This window comes from Aedes albopictus, chromosome 1, assembly GCF_035046485.1.
Source record: "Aedes albopictus strain Foshan chromosome 1, AalbF5, whole genome shotgun sequence".
In the NCBI taxonomy this organism is placed as follows: Eukaryota; Metazoa; Arthropoda; class Insecta; order Diptera; family Culicidae; genus Aedes; species Aedes albopictus.
In genome coordinates this window covers 291,897,972-291,922,760 of record NC_085136.1, presented here as the reverse complement: position 1 = coordinate 291,922,760, position 24,789 = coordinate 291,897,972, and the positions used below count along the sequence as shown (strand labels likewise).

The 24,789-nt window shown below is 40.9% G+C and overlaps 1 protein-coding gene across 2 annotated transcripts; it reads right to left on the bottom strand.

Annotated features, from left to right (window-relative positions):
* Window positions 1-275: 275 nt before the first annotated feature.
* LOC109413893 (serine/threonine-protein kinase STK11) lies at window positions 276-23,046 on the bottom strand. Of its 2 annotated transcripts, XM_019687616.3 has the most exons (7): window positions 22,778-23,046; window positions 21,974-22,632; window positions 21,528-21,893; window positions 21,327-21,463; window positions 21,081-21,266; window positions 20,855-21,015; window positions 276-9,691 (listed from the first exon to the last, which is right to left on the bottom strand). In XM_019687616.3, the coding sequence occupies exons 2-7, from the start codon at window positions 22,514-22,516 to the stop codon at window positions 9,213-9,215; spliced, it is 1,872 nt and encodes a 623-aa protein (XP_019543161.2). In that variant the 5' UTR covers window positions 22,517-22,632; window positions 22,778-23,046; the 3' UTR covers window positions 276-9,212. The 2 variants fall into 2 exon arrangements, with proteins under 2 accessions (XP_019543161.2, XP_019543160.2); XM_019687615.3 differs by having other exon boundaries at window positions 21,974-23,046.
* Between the last annotated feature and the right edge of the window lie 1,743 nt (window positions 23,047-24,789).

The window sequence follows — 24,789 nt, the reverse complement described above, 5'->3', positions numbered from 1 at the left end:
CTTCCCTGTCAGCCTACGACCAAAGTTCCCACCGGGTTTGGTTACCCGATCTTCCCTAAGGTTGCTCATAGTTTCCGGCCGGTACCGCGTGGAGGTAGGGATAGGAGTTGCTGGGCAGAGGCTAGTGGATCACAATGGGATCTGTATTGCGCAGCATACCCAGCCTTCACCGTGCCCCCACAGCAAGTAATGTTTGATATTCTCAGAAGCATTGTGTAAAAGGACAACTTAACGCTGTGATACACCATCTACCTGAATCGGAAAGCTCAGCCCTATATATGTCAACTGTGTCCATTTATCTTTATTTTCATATCAATTCTCGTTTTGTTGCCTCTAAGCAATTTCCTTTGTATTTTTTTTTCTTCAATATATATTAATTTAAAATCTACCGCTTCTTACCATCCTTCTTTTCATTTAACGCCTATAAGTGATTACGTCTCAATACGATGATCTCTTTATACAATCTTTTCATCTCTCTTGTGGTTTCTTTTCCCTAACCTATATATAACACATCGCAGATTCGTCTCTTTTAATGCTTGTTTTGTAATTGTTTTTTCTACATATGTTAATCCAACAATTTCTATATCTGTTACAGTAGGTAGTAGTTATTGTAGCTTTTTCCCCCGTTTGCCCATATCATTGACTGAAACAAATGAACATGACGCGTATTGGTTGATTTCTGATTTGTATGACTACATGTATCGTATAGATTGTTGTTACTCTCGTTCTATGGCAAGGAAGACCTGATCCCATCCAATAGCCCAACCCCCATAATGCAATTCAATATTTGTTGTGGACGTTCGGAGACGCCTCCCGAATTTCAAAGTACGGCTAATAGAACGTGGGGCTATTCTTCCATTTTCTCTCTTACTTTTAAGTTCATATAAACTCTACATCGGCGTGACTAGCTCTTAATAATTTACATAGTGGTTTATGTGTGTATTGTTGGGTACGGGAGTTTAGTAGTTTTTTGTTTCAATTTTGTTTTGCTCTTAAGAGATAAGGAACTCCTTTTTTTTCGTTAGAAAAATAATTTTATTGCACATCAAAGTGCAAATCACACCACAAGTTGTGTCTACGCGGTGGCGAAACACGTTTTTTTTAAGGAGATGATGTTTTGGTGAATGTTCGGTCAGGCATGAAGTAATACTTCTTTCTTTCAATTAATTTTCTTCTTATACTATCAAATATAAATAACTCAAAAGCACCAAATGAGGGGCGAGATGCAACAGGTTTGATTTTGAAATAAGCAGGGCGAAAATATCAACATCTCGATCAACCACTTTAAAACATTTTATTATCTGCTTCAAGAAATACATTTTTTGACATTTTTTACAGGCTTTATGACTTGATGACGGCACGGCAGCACCCACCCAGGAATTCCATCAGGAATTCCTCCATGAAATCCTTCGCGGTTTCTTGTTCCAGGAGTTTAATGTGGGATTCCCAGGAAGTTCTTGATGATTCTCTAGGATTCTTCCAGGAGTTTCTTCTGAGATTCCTTAAATAACTTCGTCTGTGATTCCTTCACAAGCTACTGCCAGGATTTCTCCTGAGATTTTTCCAAAGTTTTTTTCCGAGATTTCTTAAAGAACACCTTCTGAGATTACTTCAGGAATTCCCAGTTTACTTCATCCTCCAGGAATTCCATGCTGAAATCTCATAAAAGTTTATTTTGGAACTCGAGTCGAGGACAAGTACTGAAGATCAAAACGTAATATTGCTTTGAATGAGATAAGACGTTAAAGTACTGAAAACGACATCAAATATTTGTTCTTGATCCATTTGACCAACAGCAAAATCTGATATTTGAAGATCAAACAGATAACTTACTGCTATTGGTTAGATCTTAATCTTAGAGCTCAATGTGCTATGATGAGGTCGATCAAGCAGTAAATTTGAGACATTTTTTTCAGTACTTTTACCTCTTATCTCAAACAAACCAATATCACTATTTTATTCCCTTATTAAAATGTGTTATTGTTGAGCTTTTTCCCTCTACTTTCAGAAGATATTCCTGGGAATTCCAGCAATTTTACCCGGGATTTCTTCAGGAAGTCCAGGAATCCTATAAAAACTTCTTCGGGATTTTTCTTAGAGCTCCTTTCGGGATTCATTGATTCATTCAGGAACTACTTCTGGGGTTGGTTCCAGAGTTCCGGGCTTTCTACGGTAATTTTACCGGGAGCTTCTTCCGGGATTCCTGCAGGAACCTCTTCTGGGATTCCTCTCCAGAAACTACTTCCAAGATTCTTTCGGGAACTCATTCCGGGATTTCTTTGGGAGCTCCATCAGAGATTCCTCCGAAAATGTTTTCTGGGCTTCTGTCAGGAAATGCCTCTGGAATTTCTTCCGAAACTCCTTCGTGGTTTTCTCTGGAAACTTCTTCCGAGATTCCTTTTGGAACTCTTTCTGGGATTCCTCTTGGAACTTCCGGGAAGTTCTTGAAAAATTCTTTCAGAAATTGCTTTCAAAATTTCTTCAGGAACTCTTTCCAGGATACATCTACAGGGTGTCTACTCATAACTCAAAATAAAATTCCCTGAGTTTTCTAGGTTTTTCCAGATGAAATTTTGAAAGTTTATAGTTAAAAAAAAACAAATTTTCTTAAATTATAAAGGGTGACTTAGGGTCTCATCGGCAGGTTTGTTCTAAAAAAAAAAGACACGGACACGTTTAGTACTTCCAGTGAGCTATTCGCTCTTTGAAGGAAGCACGACACTAGACAACGGACTAGCATGCAACGCCCAGTGGCGCAGCCGAAAACTTTTCCTGACAGCTGCGGCGGGAATCGAACCCGCGCTCCTAGCACGATGCGACTATATGCTTGGTGACACTAGCCGCACGACCACGAAGCCACACACTCTTCGTCATGAGGGATTGTTGTCGGCCAAATTGCCTGAAGCTTGATCATATTCAGCTTGATTGGAAAGGATTTGATGCCAAGTCTGAGTTCAAAAGGTTTTAAAAAAATGCATGACGAAAAGGACAAAACTGCCGAAAATACGTAAGTTCCCCTACTCTTCGAAAATTCTTTCAAGATTTCTGAGCGTAATTTCTGGAATTTCTTCCAAAGTTTCTCCCTGGCTATCCGCAGGATTCTTTCACGAGATATCTGTTTGAGTACGTTCCGATATTTCTTGCGAAGGTTTTCCGATATACTTCCAGAGATTCTCGCTGGATTCCTCCTGATGGTTCATCCAAAACAAACTGCCTATTTCTTCTCGGGATTACTAGTATTATTTATTACCTAGAACTTTTTTCGAGATGTCTCATTTTTTCTCAGGTTTTTCCTGAAGTTCCTGTCGAGATTTCTTCACTAACACTTTGCGGAGTTTCTCGCAAGATTTCAATTGAATTCCCTCGAAAATTTCTCCAGGAATTTCCTATAAGGTATTTCGTAGGTTTTCTCAGGAGACATTCTGAGGAAAACTCGTAGAAGAATCCCTGCAATAACTTTGCTAGAAATCCCTAAAATAGTATCCAGAATCTCTGGACAATTTCTGGATACCGGGAAGAATTTTGGGAATAATGCAGAGAATCTCAGATGGATCATTGAAAGAAATCCGGCACAACTACAAGGAACAACCTGGCTCTGAAAGAATGCAAGAGAAGAATTCAATGAGAAATATCAGTAATAACTCCTGTGGAAATCCCAGAAGGCACTCTGAAAAAAAAATCTTGGGAGAAAGTCCAGCGTAAATTAAGAAAAACTCTGAGAGGCATCTCAATGACCAACATCAAAAGGAATCTTCTGAGAGAAGTTCCAGGAGATACTGCGAGAGAAATTTCAGGTAAAACTTCGAAATAAACTTCGCAAAAACTTTTAAGAAATTTCTGTAGGAGACCAGGAAGAACATCTCGAAGAAAGCCCAAAGCCCAAATTGTTTGAAGATATCACAGGAAAAAAATGAGAGAAATCTCTTGAGAAACTCTTGCAGTAAATTCGTGAAAACTCCTTCAGAAACCCTTGGAGGAACTTTAGTAGAAACCACAGGAATAACTCCTTTAGCAACTCTGAAAGAAATTCTGGAAAAATCTTCTGAGGAAGTCCCAGGAGTAACACCGGAAGAAATGGCATAAAATTTCCATAAGTAATGCCGAAAGAAATTCCACGATTTATCCCGAAAGAAATTCTTATAGAGCATTCGGGATAAATTATGGTAAAAATCCTACGAATATTTCTTTGAGCAAAACACTGGAGGAAATCCGGGAAGAAACAGCATCCCCGTGAAAAACTCCAGGAGAAATCGTTTGGAATTCAGGAATCCTGGAAGGAATCCGGAAGTAAACCTTTACGGAAAAAAAAAATCAAAAATGAATACTAATAAAAAAGCGTCAAAAATGCGGAAGGAATTTTATAAGAAATCCTGATAGATATTCCAGGAGGTATTTCTAAAGAAGTTCCAGAAAGAAACCCTGAAGGAATTTCTGGAAAAATCCTTGTAGCGAAATTTCTACAAAGGTTTTTATTCATACGACCCAATGTTTTTCCCTGAGTACTCAAGATATTCCCTGAGTATTCCAGGTTTTTCCCTGTTAAATAAAATTCCCTGAGGATTCCCGGTTTTCCAGGTTTTTCCAGGTAGTAGACACCCTGATCTAGGAACTCTTTTCTAGATTCCTCCAAGAGTTCTGTTTGGAATTCCTGCAGATCCGTCTGAAAATCCTCTGGAAGTTCATTCTGGAATTCTTTCAGGTGTTTCTAATGGAAGTCCTTCGGGATTTTGTTAGGAAACATTTTTAAAAATTCCTTCTGCAGTTTTCGTTTATAGAAATTCTCATGAAGTTCCTACGGGAGGATACACTCCAGCTAGTTCTTTTTTATATCTGTATTAACGGTTTCCCTCAGAAGCTATTAGGAGAATTTCGGATGGAATTCCTGGAGAATTCCCGAAAATCCATTTTAAATCCCGGGAGAAATCCCTTGAAGTGGCAGAAGAAATCTCGGAAGGAATTCTGGAAGGAGTTCCTGAGATAGAATCCGTTAGGAATTCCAGAAAAAACTCTTGGAAGGACCTCAGAGGGAACTTCAGAAGCAACCTCAAAAAGAATCTCAGATAAAGCTTCCTGATGAATCACAGAAAGAAATCCTGAAAAAAAATATGTAGAAACCACAGAAAGAATCCCTGGAAGAATCTCAGAAAAAATGCTGAGGTAATCTTGGTAGGGGTAATCCTAGAGGGATCTCCGAATTAATTTCTGAAATTTGATAATCTCAGAGGGTATTTCTCAAGCAAATCCGGAAACAATCTCTGAAAAAATATATGGCGCTAACGCATGAATCTTGAGTTGTATGAAGTGTACACAAAAGTAAATATGGTCTTTTTCCCCGGAGATTCCTTTAGGATTTCCTTCAGTTATTCTTCCAGGAGTTCCTCCAGGAATTTCTCCAGGGATTTCACCAGGAATTTCTCCAGGAATTCCTCCAGGATTTCCTCAAGGAATTACTTCAGGAATTCCTCCAGGAATTCTTCCAGAGATTTCTCCAGGGATTCTCTCAGGAATTCTTGCAGGATTTCCTCCAGGAATTTCTCCAGGGTTTCCACCAGGAATTTCTCCAGGGATTCTTCCTGGAATTCTCCCAGAGATTCTTCAAGTAATTCTTCCAGTGATTCTTCCAGGAATTCCTCGAAGGATTCTTCCAGGAATTCCTCCAGGGATTCTTCCAGGAATTTCTCCAGGAATTTTTCTAGAGATTCGTCCAGGAATTCCTCCAGGAATTCTTCAAGTAATTCCTCCAGGGATTGTTCCAGGAATTCCTCCAGGAATTTTTCCAGGAATTCCTCGAGAGATTCTTTCAGGAAATCCTCCAGGGATTCTTCCAGGAGTTTCTCCAGGGATTCTTCAAGTAATTTCTCCAGGGATTGTTCCAGGAATTCCTCCAGGGATTCTTCCAAGAATTCCTCCAGGGATTTTCCCAGGAATTCCTCCAGGGATTCTTCCAGGAATTTCTCCAGGGATTCCTCCAGGAATTTCTCTAGAGATTCGTCCAGGAATTCTTCCAGAGAATCTTCCAGGAATTTCTCCAGCAAATCTTCAAGAAATTCCTACAAGAATTGCTCCAGAGATTCCTCCAGGCATTCCTCCAGGGATTTCTCCAGGGGTTCCTCAAGGGATTTCTCCTGGGATTCCTCCAGGGATTTCTCCACGAATTCTTCCAGGAATTCCTCCAGGAATTCTTCAAGAAATTCCTTCAAGAATTGCTCCAGAGATTCCTCCAGGGATTCTTCCAGGGATTCCTCCAGGCATTCCTCCAGGGATTTCTCCAGGGATTCCTAAAGGGATTTCTTCTGGGATTTCTCCAGGGATTCTTCCGGGAATTCCTCCATGGATTCCTTCAGAATTTCTTTGCAAAACCCCCCAAGCAGTTTTTTTTTGGGAATGCCTCCTAGAGTTCCATCCGGAGTTTCTCCAGGAGTTTCATCGGTATTTCGTTCAGGAGTTCCATCGGTTATTTTTTCAGTCGGGAATTCCTCCAGTAGTTCAAACGAGTTTCATTCGGGATTTCATCGAAAGTTTCATCGAGAATTTCTCCAAGGATTCTTTAAACAATTATTTTAGCGGTTCCTTTAAAATTACCCAGGAGTTCTTCGGGGGATTCCTGTTATTTTTTATGTTTTTATTTATGTGTATTTTTGCTAATGCTAATTTTACACTCAAATTCCTGTAAATGTTTCTCTAAAAATTTCTCCAGATGTTTCATTGATATTTCCTCCAAGGGTTTCGTTGGAAGTTTCGGTAGAAATTCCTTCGGGAATTTCTCCTGGAGTTCCTTCGGAAATTACCCCAGGATTTCCATAAGAGATTGATGCAGAAAATACATCGGCAATTCCTCTATGATTTCTTGCATGCTTAAAAAAATGCTTCAATTTAGACTGGAGTATCACAGATAATTTCTTCAGGAGTTCTTTTGGGAACTGTTTCAGAAGTTTCTTCGAGAATATCTGAATGAGTTCATTCGGAAATTTCTTCAGGAGTTTCCCTAAGAATTTCTTTAGTAGTTTCTTTAACAATTGCTCTAGAAGTTTGTTAAAAATTTCCCTGGTGTTCCTCCTAGGATTACTCCAAGAGTTCTTTTGGAAATCTCACCAAGAGTTCCTTTGAAAATTTCTGCAGGAGTTCATTCGTGAATTGCTCCAATAGCTTATCTGAGAGTTCTTTTAGTATTTATTTCAATAATCTCTCCAGGAGTTGCATTGAGAATTCCTCCGAAAGTTCCATTAGGAATCTCTTTAGGGATTCTACTATAACTTTTATTGGGCGAATTTTTCCAAGAATTTCATTCATGATTACTCCAGAAATTCCCTCGATAATTTCTCCAAGAGTTTTCTCAAGAATTCTACTAGGATTTCCTTCTTTAGTTCTTCCAGGATTTCCAGGAATTCAGGATATCCATTGGTAAGTCCTGCAGATGTTTTATAAGCAATTCTTGAAGGAATTTTATTATGATTTTCCCAGTAATTGCACTTTGAATGCCTCCAGTTTTTCTTTTAAGAATTTCTACAGAATTCCTCAAGGATTTCCATTGGCAATTCCTCGAAGAATTTTATTGGGATTTTATGTACGTGTTCCTTCGATAATTTCACGAAGAATTTCTCCATGAGTTTCATCGGAAATTTCTCCTGGGTTAGCATTAGCGACTCCTTCAGCAAATTCATTAAGAATTCCTCCAGGAGTCACATGGGGAATTCTCCTAAGTGTTGAATACAGAATAACTTCAGAAATTCAATCGGAAATTGCTCTTGGTCTTTTTCGGAAATCCCTCCAGGCTTTCATTTCAGCATTCCTCTAGATATTCCTTTGAAAATCTCTCCAGAATTTTTTAACGGGAAATTCAATTCCAATATTTCCAGCAACTTAATTGAGAACTTCTCCATTGGGAATTTCTCTAGGAGTTTTATTGCGAATTGTTCCAAATTGTTCCACCAGGAGTTCCTTTTAAAATTTCTGCAAGAATAATATTGAAAATTCCCCCAAAAAAGAAGTTATCGTTGGAAGCTATTATGTAATTCCACCTAAAACCAATTTTATCCGGAAATAGCCAATAATAGAGGGACAAACTACCGATAACTCCTCCAAGAAATTTGTTGCGAGTTAGGACTTCGTTCGGAAATTGATTCAGGAATTTCTTAGGAAATTCTTCCATGACATACCTTAGGAATTCCTCAAGAAATTCCCCGAATAATTTGTGGAGAATTTTGTGAAAGAACTTTTGGAAGATTCCTTGAAAAAACGCCTGACAAAAATTCTGAATGAAATATTGAATGAATTCCAAAATAAGCTCCTTTAAAACGCACGGTGGAAGTCCTAGAGTAATTACCGAAGGAATAGGTACCTAAAGGAATTACTCATGGTACATCTGAAGGAATTCCCGATGGAATTTCTGGAATAATTCTCGCAGGAAATTCTGAAGACCGACGAAGACGGTGCTTCGCAATACGCTTAGCGCTGGAGTAGAGTTTTTTTTTTATAGTCGACAAATGTAGATAATGTAGATAGCGCTGAAACACTTTCGCATTATTTCAATTGAAATCTCAGGTGGGTGCAGTTTTATAATTTATGAAATGCACATAAACTGATCGATCATTATTACAAAGCAAATATATTAGACCAAATACATTAAAATAGGACACGCATTTTCATCACTGTTTTACAGACAGCAGCGATTTGTCAATTACTTAGTGATACCTACACCGACTTTTCTGGGAATTTGACGACTTCAAAATACAAACACAATTTTTGCATTCGAGTTTACCCTCCAATCTGACCTACCTACCGAAAAAGAAAATCTAATTTGTTTGAGTTTCACAATCGAACATAGTTTCTCACAAATCTGCACCGAGTTTAACGGAATCTAAAATTTCACAGGATGATTAACAAAGCTAATAAACCACATCAAATTGCTTGCTAGACTAAAAATTTGAAAGTATGCCTACACGAGACTCATCCATGTTTGAGTCTCTTTGCCGGATAAAACTTAGCTGAATCAAGAAGATTACTTCCATGCAGTTGTACCGTTTGTTCTGTATCATCCCAAATAACAAAAGGTCGAAACCGACCTGTGACCATTTCCCCTTTGTGTCCTACGACCTTCCATAATTTGTTTCTAAACTGATCTGAGATAATCAACAAAATGGCATCATCCCCCCTCTCTAATCCTCATCCGTACTCTCACCTGTCTCCTCATCATCGTCCTCCTCGTCGCTGCTTCACGACTGCCGACAGTGGGACCACTTGCGCCATGAGATACAGGAAACGGGCTTCCGCGAGCGCGCCCGTTTGGAATTTCCGGCCGACCCGGCTTCCGTCTCGGCCTTGGCAGCCGAGTTGGTCGCATGCCGCGAGCTGGCTTTCGGGGACAGCGAAAAGCTTCGCATCTTCCGGTGGCTCTCCCGTTGGCCACTCTCGGCATCGCCGGAACCCTCGCCGGAGTAGCCTGGTCTCGGCAGGGCGGCGGCGGCGGCGGCCATCGCATTGCTATTACCGTTGTTGTGATAGGACGATGGCTGATGCGAGTGATGCCGGTGGTGGTGATGGTGCTGATAGTGATGCGAAGCGTGAGGATACTGATGGTACGAGTGCGAGGGCGGTAAATCGTCCGAGGTGAAGGATAGCGAGTCGAAGCCGCCACTCTGGAGGTAGCGAGGGTCGAGCGAGGCACTCTGCTGCTGCTGGCGGGCTATCTCCTCTGTAAGCAAAGAACGGGAAACCGGTCTGGGTGTTAATTGGTACTGCTTTGTTCGGTGTAAGGGTTATTCAGGATTGCGATCAGCGGTAAGTGAAGCAAAATGTACAGAACTTAAGCCTATCTTTCCAAGATTTCTAAGCAATCATTGCTCAATAAGCTATTACAAAGACAAAAATGTTTGCGCATATATCATTAGTTTAAGATAAGTGTGAAAAAGTATCTTTTTAGTAATTAATATGTAGCAGAGTTTGATAAAACGCGTATTTCTAGATTGTATGTGTAATTGAAATAACATGGAATCCTACAATCATGTCTTAGAACTCTACACAAAAATCATTACAAATATATAACATGCCAAAAACATAAAATAGGGTACGATTTATTATCCAAATGGACAACGAAGTCCGATCCCAGGATGGCGAGGATTCATTGTTTGTTTTGTCCATCGGACAATTATGTAATCGTGTTGTCTCTAGCAGTTTTTCTTTTCATTCGCACCATGTGTTGCTCATACAGCTAGTGTTTGGTCTACGATTTCTAGTCCTAATGTGGCTTTACTTCCCTTCCGAAGGTCAAAATCCTCGTGGAGTTCAACTACTTTTTTGCCTTACAAATGTGGGCCGATCTAGTCATCGAAGTTTGGCTCTCCGGTTATTTTCGACGTTCCGCACTACAGAATACCAAAGATTGCACCATTACGAAACTCCCGCGTAACGAGAACTTTTTAAAAGCGGGGTTGGCTTTGATCAAAATCGTCCTGAAGCACAAGTCAATTTAAATTTTAAAGTGCAAAGCTTACGATGATCCACCCACCTGCAGTACAAGTAAATTTCAATAACTTCATAAGGAACAACAACGATGAAACATCCTCTCGCCGAAGGATAACCATTTCGTATGAAATAAGCACATAGTCAGTGACAAATAGTTACTTAGATTGGCTGGGTTTTCATAAGGCAAGGTACCCCACGATTTCTCCCACGAAAAGCTCCATAAATTGCACGGTAATAACGTTCTGAACTCATTTCGAGTGTGAACCGCTTGATCATTTTCGTTCTTCGTTGAGTTTGTGTCAAGGCCGAACTTGTTGCTCTTTGGATACCCTTTGGTTGGATCCTCGCAGTATCCAATAAACGTTTCGATCGAGCTAATTATGCTCCGCGTTCGATTAGCGAATCGCCATACTCGGGCCTTTTTGCTGGGTGCTGCAAATCAGGTCTCCTCCGGAGATGGTGGAAAAATTTTATGAATAGCTTATTCAGTTATTACTGATTGAATTACTGAAGAACAAAAACAGATATTGGTTTGATATAAGAGATAAAAGATCAGAAATAGTAGCAAAATCTAGTATGGTGAATTGCTCAATAATAGCTCGTTGAGATATTACAAGATCAAAACAATATTAGACAAGATTTGTCGAAAAAATAAAAAGAATTGTAATACGCAGAGGAAAAACGAACTGTTCTATTGAACGTTACACAGCGGAATGAAAAGATTTATTTTCTCAACTAGCATGTGCATAGGGTTATCAGCCTACTGACAACACTCCTCCCTAATCCGCGACGACGCCTATGAGCTTACAGAACTTCGTTTGCTTCAATACTGAAATCGGTATTGTAAAGCCATCCGCAGGCTGCTCATTGGTTGGAATATAGCCAACTTTGACTTCACCTTGCCGTAAACTGCACGAATCAACGAATCAACATGTAACGAATGTTGATATGTTTTGCACGAGGATTGTATGCTTCATAACAAAGTATCAGGTGTCAGTAGGTCGGCTCCAGAGGCACGTTCTCCTCCATTTGGGAAATTTGTGCCATCGCCATGAACACGAGCCTATTCATCATTTACCTGACGGAGAAGGGAAGGAAAAATGATAAAACAGGGGAAAGGACAGGTAATGGAATAGGATCGTTATACACGCAAAAGCGTACCACAATGGGTTCCAATAGCGTCCTGAGAAGGACACTGTAATAACGCATAAGCGTTGTTCAAACAGCGCCCTTAGAAGGGTACTGATAACGCATAAAGCGTAAAGAGAGCATATAGCTCTTTACCACAGCGGGTCAAGAACATCAGAAGGTCCTGAAGATTCAGGTTTCTGAAGTCAGTTTCACTTAATAAGTGTTTTACGAGTACTCGGAAACGCAGTTGCGCAAAAACTGGACATTTACATATTAAATGATACGAAGTTCCATAATCGAATTCACAGCTATCACATGTAAATGAATCAGCTTGCTGAATATTCGCCATGTGATAGCTGAGTCGGCAGTGGCCAGTCAATGCTATGACCAGCATACTGCAAATCTGCTTAAACAAATTAGTTAGATACTTCGCCACCCCTAGAGATGGCTCAGTACAATGGCCAGGTACCCATACAAGGTGAACAGCGTTTGCTGAATTCAGCTCCTCGATTTGAGAACGACAAGCGATAACTATCTTCGACCTGGAGTTGGTCGACACAAGCGCTTCAAAAGCAGCCTGGCTATCTGAACATAAGTATATTACTTTGCCCATTACGTGCTGCTGAAGTGCTGATTGCACTCCGCACATAAGAGCAAAGATTTCGGCCTGAAAAACGGTGCAGTGTCTATCAAGAGAGTAAGATTGATACAGCCTTAGCTCACGAGAATAAACACCAGCACCTGCTCGACCTTCGAGAAGGGAGCCATCAGTGTAAGATACGATGCCGCCTGAAATACTTCTCTCCAGATAACAAGATGTCCACTCTTCCCGGGAAGGGAATTTCGTGGGAAATGTCCTATCCAGCTTTTTACGCTGTTGTGAGGGGTGATTCATTTGTGACGGATCTTGCCGACAGCCCTTGCAGCATCACAGTTGCCGAAAATTTCAGTTTGTCAAAAATTTGCACCGGATGTTACCATTGTTACCAGCACAACAAAAACAATGCAGCGTTCGTATAAAATGGTTGTAGGATTGGAAAAACTGGCTGAATATTCCCGGAAGTGATTTGTTGGGGAAATTCCCAGTGGGGATCTCGTAGAGTAGACCCCGGAAAATGCAATACGTTTTAACTGCTCTTCATGGAGATTTCTTTGGGAGCTCAGGGAGTTACTTATTGGAATCCCTCCAGAGATGCTTAACTATTGCAGGATTTTTTGTTCTATGGTAAGTGGGAAACATAGTCAGAGGGTTCTCAGAAAGACTTTTGAATTTCCCAAGAGAAACTGCTAGAAGAGGGAAATGGTAAACATATGCATTTTAGATTCGTTCAGGAGTTCGCCTTGGAGATTCCTCCGGGAATTTCGACCGGGGATTCATCCAGTAATTTCCTCCTGGGACTCCTTCATAAATTGCCACCGGGGATTCCTCCACCGAGGATTGCTCTGAGAATTTCCTTCGACGATTGCTTCAGGAAGTCCAATCTAAGAATTCCCCATGGATTCCCTCTGTTTTTTGCATTAGGTAGTCTATCCGGGGTTTGCTGCAGAAAACTCCACCGGAATCCCCCGACTGAACTTCCTGGTGCAATCAGCGGTGGGCATTCTTGAAGTAATCCAGCACAATACATAACCCGGTGAAGAGGAGCTTCACATGGAAACTGAAGGAAAATCCAGGTTTTGTAAGGGAACCTGGCCAAACCTGGTCAAACGGGAAGCGAGGGTGTTCCCGATTCGCAAAGTTATTCCGGCGGACATATCGTCCGAAAACCCCGAGGACGAAGTGAAGGTGCTCCGGGTCCGCATAGTGCAGCTCCGGCTGGTTAAGCCAGTCCACGAGGGCCAAGGGTCGATCGGGCGGCAGCATGGCACCAGGCAGCATCATCACGGTCCCACACTGACACCATACACGAATTACCAACGAATGCAGTTGTAGTAGGACATAGTTAGGGCCGTAGGGACGATAGGCACATGCATCTCGTAATAAAAACTGCCAATCGCAATCCATTGTTTTCCCTCCTCTTGCGAAGCCTCGGCGGGGAGAATAAACGCTGAGTGGGGTGGAATTGGTAGTCCTTGGGAATGCGCGGACGTAACAAAGGATAGTTACATTTCCTCGGTGTCTACAGTTAAAGGTGGCGGTCAGCGATCACAAATCTAAAAAGAAATAATTTTTAGCTCATAACAAATGCTACCAATGTTATTACTAGCAAAACAAGTTCATGGTGAAAATTTTTGACATTTCGGGAGCAATGAACTGAAATTTTCGGCTACTGTGTTGCTGCATGGGCTGTCGGCAAGATTTGTCAAAAAAGAATCACCCCTCATCAAGCATGAAAAGCTGGATACGGAAAATTACAAGCAATTGTAAGATCACTTGGGACAAGGACAACTTTGTCCCAGTTCACCAAAAGTGGAAACAACGAGGTGTGTGTTGTTCTGCGGTTCACAGGAGTTTCCTTTAGTAAACCGAGTACCCATAGGCGGTAAGTTCAAGAAAGTGCTTCTTGTTTGAGATGAATGTGTTGTGTGGCAACGTCAAAGAGAACTTCGAGCGCTACCGTGGGAGTTGAAGAGAACGCTTCAGACATCGCCATTAAGCATGTCCTTAGGAGATGGCCTAGTTGTGATTGGACCGTTTTCACTTCGCTCTTTTGCCACCACACAAGACATCCATAGGCCAATATTGGACGAGCAACAGTTGTGTAAATCCATTTGATATACTTGGGTTTTAGACCCCAAGTTGTACCAAAGGTTCGCCGGCATTACCCAAAGGCCATGCAAGCTTTCTTGATTCTGAACTCAACATGAAGTGTCCAGGAAAGGTTGGAATCAAGAATGACTCCCACATATGTTCAGTCACATTGATTTCAGAATCAAAGAGACGTAAGAGACGAACACCATTACGGTGTTGCTTTTTCATGAAAAAAAACAATAGATGTTTTACTCGGATTAACCGAAAGGCCATATTGGTGACACCCACCCTCAACTACCTGAAGAGCGATTTGCATCAGGTCGAAAAGTGTGCTGATGCATATACCGACTAACAATGTTAAGTAGTCGTCGGCAAAATTTTAAGTAGGAAAACCGCTATTATTGAGTTGCCTCAATAGCGTATCTGCTACGAGATTCCACTAAAGTGGTGATAGGACTCCTCCTTGGAGGCATCCACAACCACTCAATTTCCTAATCGCCGCTTGACGCAATGTCGAGAAGAGATGTCGGTCTTTGAGCATTTGGTGAATTCAATTGGAAATCATTGGAGATATACCATGACCCCGTACGGCTTCCAATATGGCATCGTAAACAACTTTGTGTAAAAGAGGCACAGTGGATTTTCCAGATTGGTAAGCATGTTTGTTCACATGAAGAGGCACATTGGCCAGATGAACATCACGAATGTGATGATCGACAATGCGTTCTAAGCATTTCAGAAGAAAAGAGGTTAAACTGATAGGTCTGAAACTCTTTGCTTCTTCATACGACGCAAGAACCACTTTCGGAATAAACTTTACAGTAGTATCCCGCTAGGATTTAGAAATATACCCTGTAGCAATACTGCAAACAAGTAGTTGTTTTTAGGCAAAGTACGTTTAATTGGCAAATTGAGAGATAAATTTGTGAAAAAATTACCACTTGTTTTGGTGGGATTCGAACCCACGACTCCGTTATCGCTAGTCCGGCGCTTTAACCAACTAAGCTACAGAACAAGTTACAACTCTGCAGAATAGAAAGTCAAACTGGATTCGAAGCACCACCCTAAACCGGGTCCGTCTTTCACAACTTTATCTCTCTTTCGGCTCTTAGATGCCAATCTCCCGCACTCTCGCGGCCTACGAACGACAAGTGTGCGCGTATTGTTTTTAGAATGTTGATATTGAAGCTCGACTGACACATACTTCGTCACCAATCATATGATCGGTGCAAATTCAGTATGCGTTGAGCGCTCAACGCGGACGGACGCACGAGCTTCAATATCAACATTCTAAAAACAATACGCGCACACTTGTCGTTCGTAGGCCGCGAGAGTGCGGGAGATTGGCATCTAAGAGCCGAAAGAGAGATAAAGTTGTGAAAGACGGACCCGGTTTAGGGTGGTGCTTCGAATCCAGTTTGACTTTCTATTCTGCAGAGTTGTAACTTGTTCTGTAGCTTAGTTGTTTAAAGCGCCGGACTAGCGATAACGGAGTCGTGGGTTCGAATCCCACCAAAACAAGTGGTAATTTTTTCACAAATTTATCTCTCAATTTGCCAATTAAACGTACTTTGCCTAAAAATACTTCAAGTTTTTACGTCTATTTCAGACATACTAGCCGACTGGTATAGCCGGAAAAGGGCAATAAAATCATTGTCAAGTAGTTGTTTCAAAACATATTTTAAATGATCAAATCCCTTCTGAATCAAAATAGGATGAATCCCATCTGCCCCAGGAGATTTGAAAGGAGCAAAGCGATTTAGTGCCCATTTAATCGATTCTAAAGTTACGATACTCCGAGCCGAAGCTGAAGAATCATAACTACAAGAGAATACATCAGGTTTATCCGAAGATGTAATATCCAAACATCCGGGGAAGTGTGTACTGAATAAACATTCCAAAATTTCCTCATCAGAGGAAGTGAAATCACCATTTGGCAAACGAAGTTCGTTCAATTGAAAATCCTTAGATTTTGCAAGGATTTTGTTCAATCGACTGGCTTCACTCAGACTGGAAACATTTGTACAAAAGTTTTTTTCCAGTCGGTTCGTTCAGCAGACTGAAGAGCTTTCTGGTAGGCCTTGCGAGCCAACCTGAAAGCTTCCGATTCAGTAGAACGTCGTCTGTTTCAATTCTTTCTACATTGTTTCCTGAGCTTCGACAGATCAGACTTCCACCAAGGGGTTCCTCTTGTGGTTTTCACAGACCGCAGAGGGCAAGCTTCTTCAAAAGCTTCCACGATGAAGGCCGTTGTAGTATCAACGGCATCATCTAAATCACTTGGAGTGTCAATGGATGGTGAGTATCCATGAAATTTTGCTGCAACCAAATCGGTAAAGAGATCCCAGTTGGTTGACCGCTGGGTTCCTGAAACGCTCCAAGTTTGCGAAGTAACATTCACATGTTCAAACAAGATGTAGCGATGGTCAGATAAAGATTCTTCATCTGACACATGCCAATTGGTCAGCTCGTGACTAATTCTGCTAGAGCAAAGCGTTACGTCTAACACTTTCTCTCTAGCAGATACCATGAAAGTTGGGCGGTTGCCCTCCTTCCTTCGAATACTCCAAATTTTTCTCCGGTGTTCCATTCAGATAAATATCGTATTATTCTTTTCACAGCTTCCCAGTGTTGCCTTCCCGGTTTCGAAAAATATTGGCTTACGACATTAACCCTCGAGCGATCACGCTGTTGTATTTTGTACAACACGTTAAAAAACCTCGCTTTTTGTACTCAGCATTAGCGTGGTGCTGACGGGGGTGGCTAACCACGCGAGTTACGAAAGGCTAACAGCGTACGAGATATCCGGACGCATCACTTGAGCTATGAATGATAGACATCCAACCGCTTCTTTGAAAGGTACACGATCCATCTCCTCCTTTTCGGTCTGGTTTTTGGGTGCCATCGATTTATCCAATTTAACTCTTGGTTCGGTAGGAGTAGCAACTGGGTGGGAATAGGTCATGCCAAACCTCTCGATTATTTCTTCAACGTATCTCTGTTGATCCAGCCAGAGCTTGCCTTCCGCAATTCGTATTCCTAGACAACACTTTGCTTCTCCCAAGTCTTTCATTTTGAATCTTGTACATAGATATTAGCCTGGTACACGGTTTATATGGGAAAATACAAAAAATGGAAAAACTCAAGTTCCTGTATACTTTTTGAGTTCCACTTTGGTCCCATATCAGCTGTGCAAAATTTCGGTTCGATCGGAAAAACTATATTTTAGCGCCCGCCATTCTTAGTTTTTCATACGTTTTACTATGGGGAAATTTTACTCTTGCAAAGAAAAACCGCTAGGAGTCACCCCTTGATCCCTAAAAATAAGTCGAAGAATGATTTCTATAGAATATTTTACTAGGAATCAGACCTCCGAAGACAGCAAATCGATGCGACGTTCGTGGAAAAAGTTATTAGGCCTCACCCGATCGATAAAATAACGAGATTTTATTATTTATTGTTATTCCTTACATGTTAAACAGCGTTTGCATGCCATTAGGTTTTCAGTCAATAACTTTTTCCACATGCCTTAGATCGCTTTGTGGTCTTCGGAGGGTTGGTTCCTCGTAATATTTCCAACAGAAATCATCCATCGATTTATTTTTAGGGGTTAAGGGGCAACTTGTGGCGATTTTTCTTTGAAAAAGTGATTTTCCTCATACTAAATCGTATGAAAACTTAAAATTGCTGGCGCTAAAATATAGTTTCTCCGATCGATCTGAAATTGTGCACAGTTGATATGGGACCAAAATGGAACTCGAAAAGTGTACAGGAGCTAAATGTCTTTTTTGTCCCACGCTAATAGATATCTCTTCAACTGCTTCTTCAAATTCCGAACTTTGGTGAATATCAGAAAATCTTGCACGTATATGGTAACAAACACCATCTGGTCACCACGAATCATCTAGTATAAACACAGATCAAGTCATGAACGGTTAAGGCCGATTTCTTTCAGAACGACATCGAGCTGCATATTCCACACACGACTAGATTGCTTGAGACCATAAAGCGCTTTCTTGAGTTTGCAGGCTTTGCCGGTCACTGCAGGATATATTTCCTGTTGCATCATAAAAATGTCCTCGTCCAGGTCATGTTTCACTGCCATTGCCATCAAGAAACGAACCGTCGCATACTTTACTTCTTCTTCTTTATGGCTCTACGTCCCAAATCGGACTTGGCCTGCCTCGCTTCAATTTAGTGTTCTTTGAGCACTTCCACAGTTATTAATTGAAGGGCTTTCTTTGCCTGCCATTGCATAAATTTGTATATTGTGAGGCAAGGACAATAATACACTATGCCCAGGGAGTCGAGAAAATTTTCCCGACCGGAACGGGAATCGAACCCGCCGTCTCCGGATTGGCGATGGTTAAGTTAGCCTTGAGTTAGACTGGAGACCCTCCATTATTGTCATACTGTTACTGTATATATTTTTTATAACACTCTCGTATGAACATCATATGAACAACGTACGAAAGTTGAAATTATGTCTAATGATTATCATACATACTTTTATGAAATATTTTGGGCAAAATTTAAAAAAAATCGCAACATGGAATCGAACTAGGAACGATTAAAATCGCAACTGCGTGCTTTACTTATGCGCTCATTTACGCGTTCCTTAAGGATTTCGACGGTTTCCGCAAAATTGACATTTTAGAGAAGCTTCGGCAGAATGTAGTTCTTCCTAAGCTGCAATCGTACCTTGGCGGCATCTTCCAAATTGTTGGCATGTTCGTTGTCAAAGCTCATAGGCTTTGCTCAGGATTGGTTGCACCAGCTTCTGCAGGAGTTCCGCCATTGCTGAAGGTCTACTGCTTTGGGTTCTTCGTTCTTGAAATATCGACGCAAAATTGATATTTCCGGTAACTTCCGGAATGAAATTGGTTTATCTTGTAATGCAAATTGCTCTGCTTATATGGTCTATAGACTAATAAAGGGGTCTCCTATTAGCCTAGTTATTAACGCTATGAATCACCAATCCGGAGACGGCGGGTTTTATTTCCGACTCGCTGGACATAGTGTATCTTTGTCCTTGCCTCACAATATACAAATTCATGCAATGGCAGGCAAAGAAAGTCCTTCAATTAAACACTGTGGAAATGCTCAAATAACACTAAGTTGAACAATTGATTGCAATGATCCTTCAAAGCGAAAACTAATAGTTTAGGAATAATAAATTTTGTCCAGGCAGATTCAACTATACACGCAGAAAAATATCGCATATTAGAATCAAATGTATTACAACTTTGATTTAAATTTCGTTCTTTTTTTGAATCAAAGCAATTTTATATTTGATTCTAATTCTAAACCACTTTGATTCTAAAATTGGGTTGTTTAGTGAATAAAATATTGCTATTTTCTATAGCCTAATCGAAAGAGCTCATTTTTCTAAGTATAACGTGATTTTATCGGTTTCCAATACCTTTGTTTTGATGGTTAAATTAACCAAACAGTTTTAATTTTCGTGGATAAAATGACAGTTCAATCGATAAAGTGACAGTACGGCCCGAACAAAAAAAAATTCCCATACAAACTTTAAATGCATTTTAAAAATAGTTCCCGGATCCCAAAAATTATGAAATTTTGGATTTTGAGTAATTTTTGGGCGGAGAATCCGATTATGGAACAATTCGGATACCCCTAAAGAACCCAATTGGTTTATTTAGTGCCAAAGTCATTTTGTTTTTAATTTAAAAATATATTCACTTTGAAATTAAAATCGCAAAGTGTTTTCGCCGCCCTTTGTTAAACTGCAAGAGAACAAAAACAAAAACGACCCGCCGTATGAAATTGCTGAGCAAAAGCTAATTAAATTGAGATCGTTTGTATATCTGGAGATTTAATGAGCAATTTGATAAGTAAGTACAATAATGTTAAATTTATTTCTCAACTCTAAAATTAAGACTTTTCTTCCGAGGATGTGGAGGAGTCAACACAGTCGCCGTTTTAAGCGAAAATAAAAAAAGGGTGGAGGAAAGACCTGGTAAGCATTTACTGTTCTTTCATAAGATTTATTTTATTAACAAAACTTTTTTTGTTCCCCAGAAGCTGCCTTCGTTAAGTGAATATGCTTCAGAAAGTTTCAAAAATCTGCCCGCCGCCTTTAGTAACGACTACAGATCAACTTACGAATACTGAATTTATTTTAAATATATTTCAAACAATAAACAAAGCTTTTTTATACCTAAAATATTTTTTTATTCAAAAATAAATATTTTTGAAACAAAGTAGCAGGATTTTTGTTTCAATGAAATTAAATATTAGAATCAAAAAATTTTGTTTTTGAATTTACGTTCAGGCTTACGGAAACTAGACTTAAAAACAAAAACAAAAATGCTTTGAAGCTAATACACAATGTATTTGATTCAATGAAAATTGCACTTAGGCCGTGGATCAATGAAATATTTTATTTGTTTCAAAGTCGTTTATTTTAGACTTTAATATATATTTTTCTGCGTGTACCTAATGTAAGGTCATATCATAAACATATCACTCTCAACAAGAACAACACGCCCCCCGTTACGTTAGTGAAGCACCACACGTTTAGCATTGGAAACCCCCTCAACTCACCGTTAATATCGTGCTCGGTAAAGTAAACCCCGTAGTCCCGATCGATCTCGTAGTGATGGGCTTCCAGATAAGGCAATACAGTGGAACGTCGTATGGAGTCCCCCTTGAGCGGGGGCACCGGTACCCGAGGGCACGTCGCCTCCGGTGCAAATTTGAACCACCTGAAATCAGGAAGGAGTGAGTTTCGATGTGATCAGAGGAAAAAAACTGATAGGTAGGTACTTACTCGTGGTGCCTAATTTGTTGTAAACTAAAGCGATTCGCAGGGTCCTCCTGAAGGATGTTGGTCACCAAGTCGGCGAGACGGCTTTCCAGCCAATCGGGTGCGACCCAATCGCATCGGCTAATGTTTTCCAACAGTTTGTAAATGTTATCACCTTCGTACGGGTACAGACCCGTGGTAATGTTATAACTGTAAAAGGAGAAACATTATTCTTTGTATTGTATTACGGCGAGATTTCAAAAGCCTTACAGCGTAACTCCAGTGCTCCAGATGTCGACTTTGAAACCGGAGAACACTTCATGGCCGTTTGCTATCTCCGGCGGTTGAAACGCTGGCGAACCTTGCCCGGTTGTACAATCGTCATTTGGAGCGAAAATATCTAATGCCTGCAAAGTGATAATCAGATTTTTTTAAGAACAGACTTTGTAGGTTCCACAACAGAAATTTTACCTCCGCGACACCGAAATCCGAAATCTTTAGGGTATGATCCAGCGTCAGCAGGAGATTTCCCGGCTTAATGTCTTTGTGGACAATTCCACAACCATGCAAATACTCCAGACCATCCAGTAACTGTACGAAGTAATCGTGAGCTTGATGCATGGGAAGTTTCTTTTCCGGAATAACGGAATCCAGCATCTCCTGCAGTCCTCCCACACAGTACTCCATTATCAGATACATCTTCTGCTTCTCCTCATTGTACAGCACGTCGAGCAGCTCTATCACGTTTTTATGGCGCAACTTGCGCAACAGTTTGATCTCTCGCCGGACGTTTTGCTCTCCGTTTGGAATGCGCCGCAGTTTTCGTTTGGTGAGAATCTATAAGGAAGCACGAAGACAACATGAAAATTTCCTGGACTGATACTGAGAAAACTAATCTTATCCGTCTTCATCCTTACCTTCACAGCCATCCGGCACAGCGTTTCGGAGTCCAGCACTTCCTTAACCTTGCCGTAACTTCCCTCGCCAAGAACGTCCCCCATCACGTACTTCCCGACCAGTTTGCACTTCTTTCGCCGCGACTGGTAGATTATGTCAGCGCTGTTGACCCGATTGAAAATGTTGGGCGGATCGATTGTCAAGGACATGTCCAGCATTTCGATTTCATCGTCGTCGTTGATCCACTGGACCGCCGAACGTTGCTGACGAACGTCCTCGCTTTTCCGGCGGCCATCCTCCTCCAACCCGCCATGTTCGTTCGAATCGCCATTGCTTGGCTTCTCATCCATCGAGGTGGGTTCCTCCCCAGCATCAGCATACCGTTCCTCTCTCGAAGGTAGACGATCCGCTGCCGAATCTTCATCCTCCTCCGGTTCGGCCTTCGGAGCAACCGTCCCATTGTTGCTGCTCTTTGGCGATGGCTGTTCATGATTGTTTTGCTTTCCGACCATTTTCTCTGACAAATAGCACATCTCCGTTGGGAAAGTAGACTCCACCTCCATAATCACCGGGTCCACCCCTTCCAAGGACACACCCCGCGAACGAGAAGCGCTCGATTTCACCTGCTCCGATCAACAGTCCCGAACACCATTCGAGTCTCGTAATCGAACGCCAAGCGCTGAAGGCACACAGCACGATAACACAAAAAAACTGCTTTCGCAACACAGAAAAAAAGCAAGGGCGCGATCCGATGACCAAATCGAAGGCTCTCAGATAGAACGCCCCAAAAGCTTCGATTTCATCGTTCCTACGCTCAATCTCACCCGTAAACTTCCGCCCTGCTACCGCCAACAAGTGACCACAATTTTCACACCAAAATTTCAACTTTTGAAACGATTTTTCCTCTGCAAACGAAGGGCAACAACTTTTTCCGAAAAAAATTTACGACCCGGTTGACATTTTCGCAGGATTTTTCCCTTTGTTTTTGCGCTTGTTCGACCTTTGCCCGTTCGTTTAGCGGTGTTTGCCTTCTGGTTTCACGTTCGCGTCTTTTTGCGGCTGTCACGCAAAATGTCAGAAGCGGTCCCTTCGGAAACGGACCGCGGACGTTTCTGAATACGTCGACGAGGGGACCGTCGATGAGAAATGTTTTCAGTGCGGCTTTTCGTTATTTCTGGCTGTTTTCTTTTTTTTTTTATATCTCAAGCCTTCACCGAAAGACGGCTTGCGGTTGAAATTTACTATTCGCGACTGCGAAGTTAAAAGACTCTTTGCACGCTAACCTAAAACTACCCATCGCTTGGGTCGATTCTACCCGGATTTTCATGTTGTTAGCAGTTGTCAAAATCCGGGTAACCCGAAAACCCAGATTGGTTGAATCTGGGTAAAGATCTGGGTAATCGGCACTTTGTCACTTTCCGGCTTGAGAATATGGCAGCGGTCAGGCGAACACTGGCAGTTATGGATGTTTCCTCGAAAAATATGAGGATAAATGACGGGAAAACAGTTAAATTCTTCCAGGGAACTGTTTTCCTGCATCAGGTAAGTGAACAGCACACGGGAATTGGGATCTTTTTTATCAAAAATCTAAATTGGAATTAAATTAACAAAATCAAGGTTCAGGAGGAGCTGGGTACCGGTTACCCATATCACTAGTTTACAGCATTTTTGAACTCGTTAAGCTGATGATCATTTTTGGTGTAGAATCATGCCCTGAGTTCGAAAACGCGAAGGAAAAAAATTACAGTAGAGCGAAAATTTTTTCGACTTTCCATACAAGGCTGATGATTTGAAATCGATTTTTGTTCTATTTTTAAGCAAAGTCGCTCACTTCAAACATCTCATTCTCCGTAACCAATGCTCCGATTGAGCTGAAATTTTTACTGTAACTCGCCTACATATGATATGTCAAATAAACGTCGAGAAAGAATTTTTAAGTTGTTTTTTTTCTAATTGAAAAAAATACATTTCTTCAAAATTTTTTGGGAATTTAGCTAAAATTTAAGAAGATCGTCCCTAAAACTCGCCAATATCTTCAATTTCATCAATCTGACGCGAAACCTGTTTTCAGATGATCGAATGGTATTGTATTCAGCTTTTAATTTGGGAAGATTCAAAAATTACGTCCATCGTTTTTCGGGATTTCTAGACCCCCCCTCCCCCCTCTGTCACGCAATTTCCCTATACCCAATACACGTACTGTCACACTTTTATAGACCCCCCCCCCAAATGTTGGACGTAATTTTTGAACGTTCCCTTTATGGAAAAAGATTTGAAATTGGTTGAACAAAACGTAATATATTTGAATTTTAGTAAATTACATATTTTGAAAAGTTGCAAAACTCGATATTGAGCTAAAACTCAAAAACTGTTCTACTTAAAAATTTTTGAAGGTCGGTTTCGAAATCAGCACTAAATTGTGCTTCAAAAATGTTGGTCGTTGACAGAAGTTCACGACTTTCGTTTTATTTTGTAAACTTGTGTATTTTGCCACCAACATCGGTAACCCAGATTAGAGTAAAGGTGCCTTTACTCAGATTAGAGTAACTGCAGTTTTGCTCAATCTGGGTCGCTTTGACACCAATCTGGGTAACTGAGGGTTAGCGTGTGTCGCACTAATGAAAAACCTCGTAAGGAACTGTCAAAATGTGCGTGAAAAAAAAAACACAAAAAATATATTTTCCTCGTTTTTTTTTTTTCATGCAAACCTTCATGCACATTTGTCAATTTCGTAGTTGCAAATTCTGAAGGTCAATTCTGGAGCTCGATTTGAATAGGTCGTATGAGCTTTTGTCGATATAAAATTCGATCAGTTTATTTTAGTCATTGTAGCAAT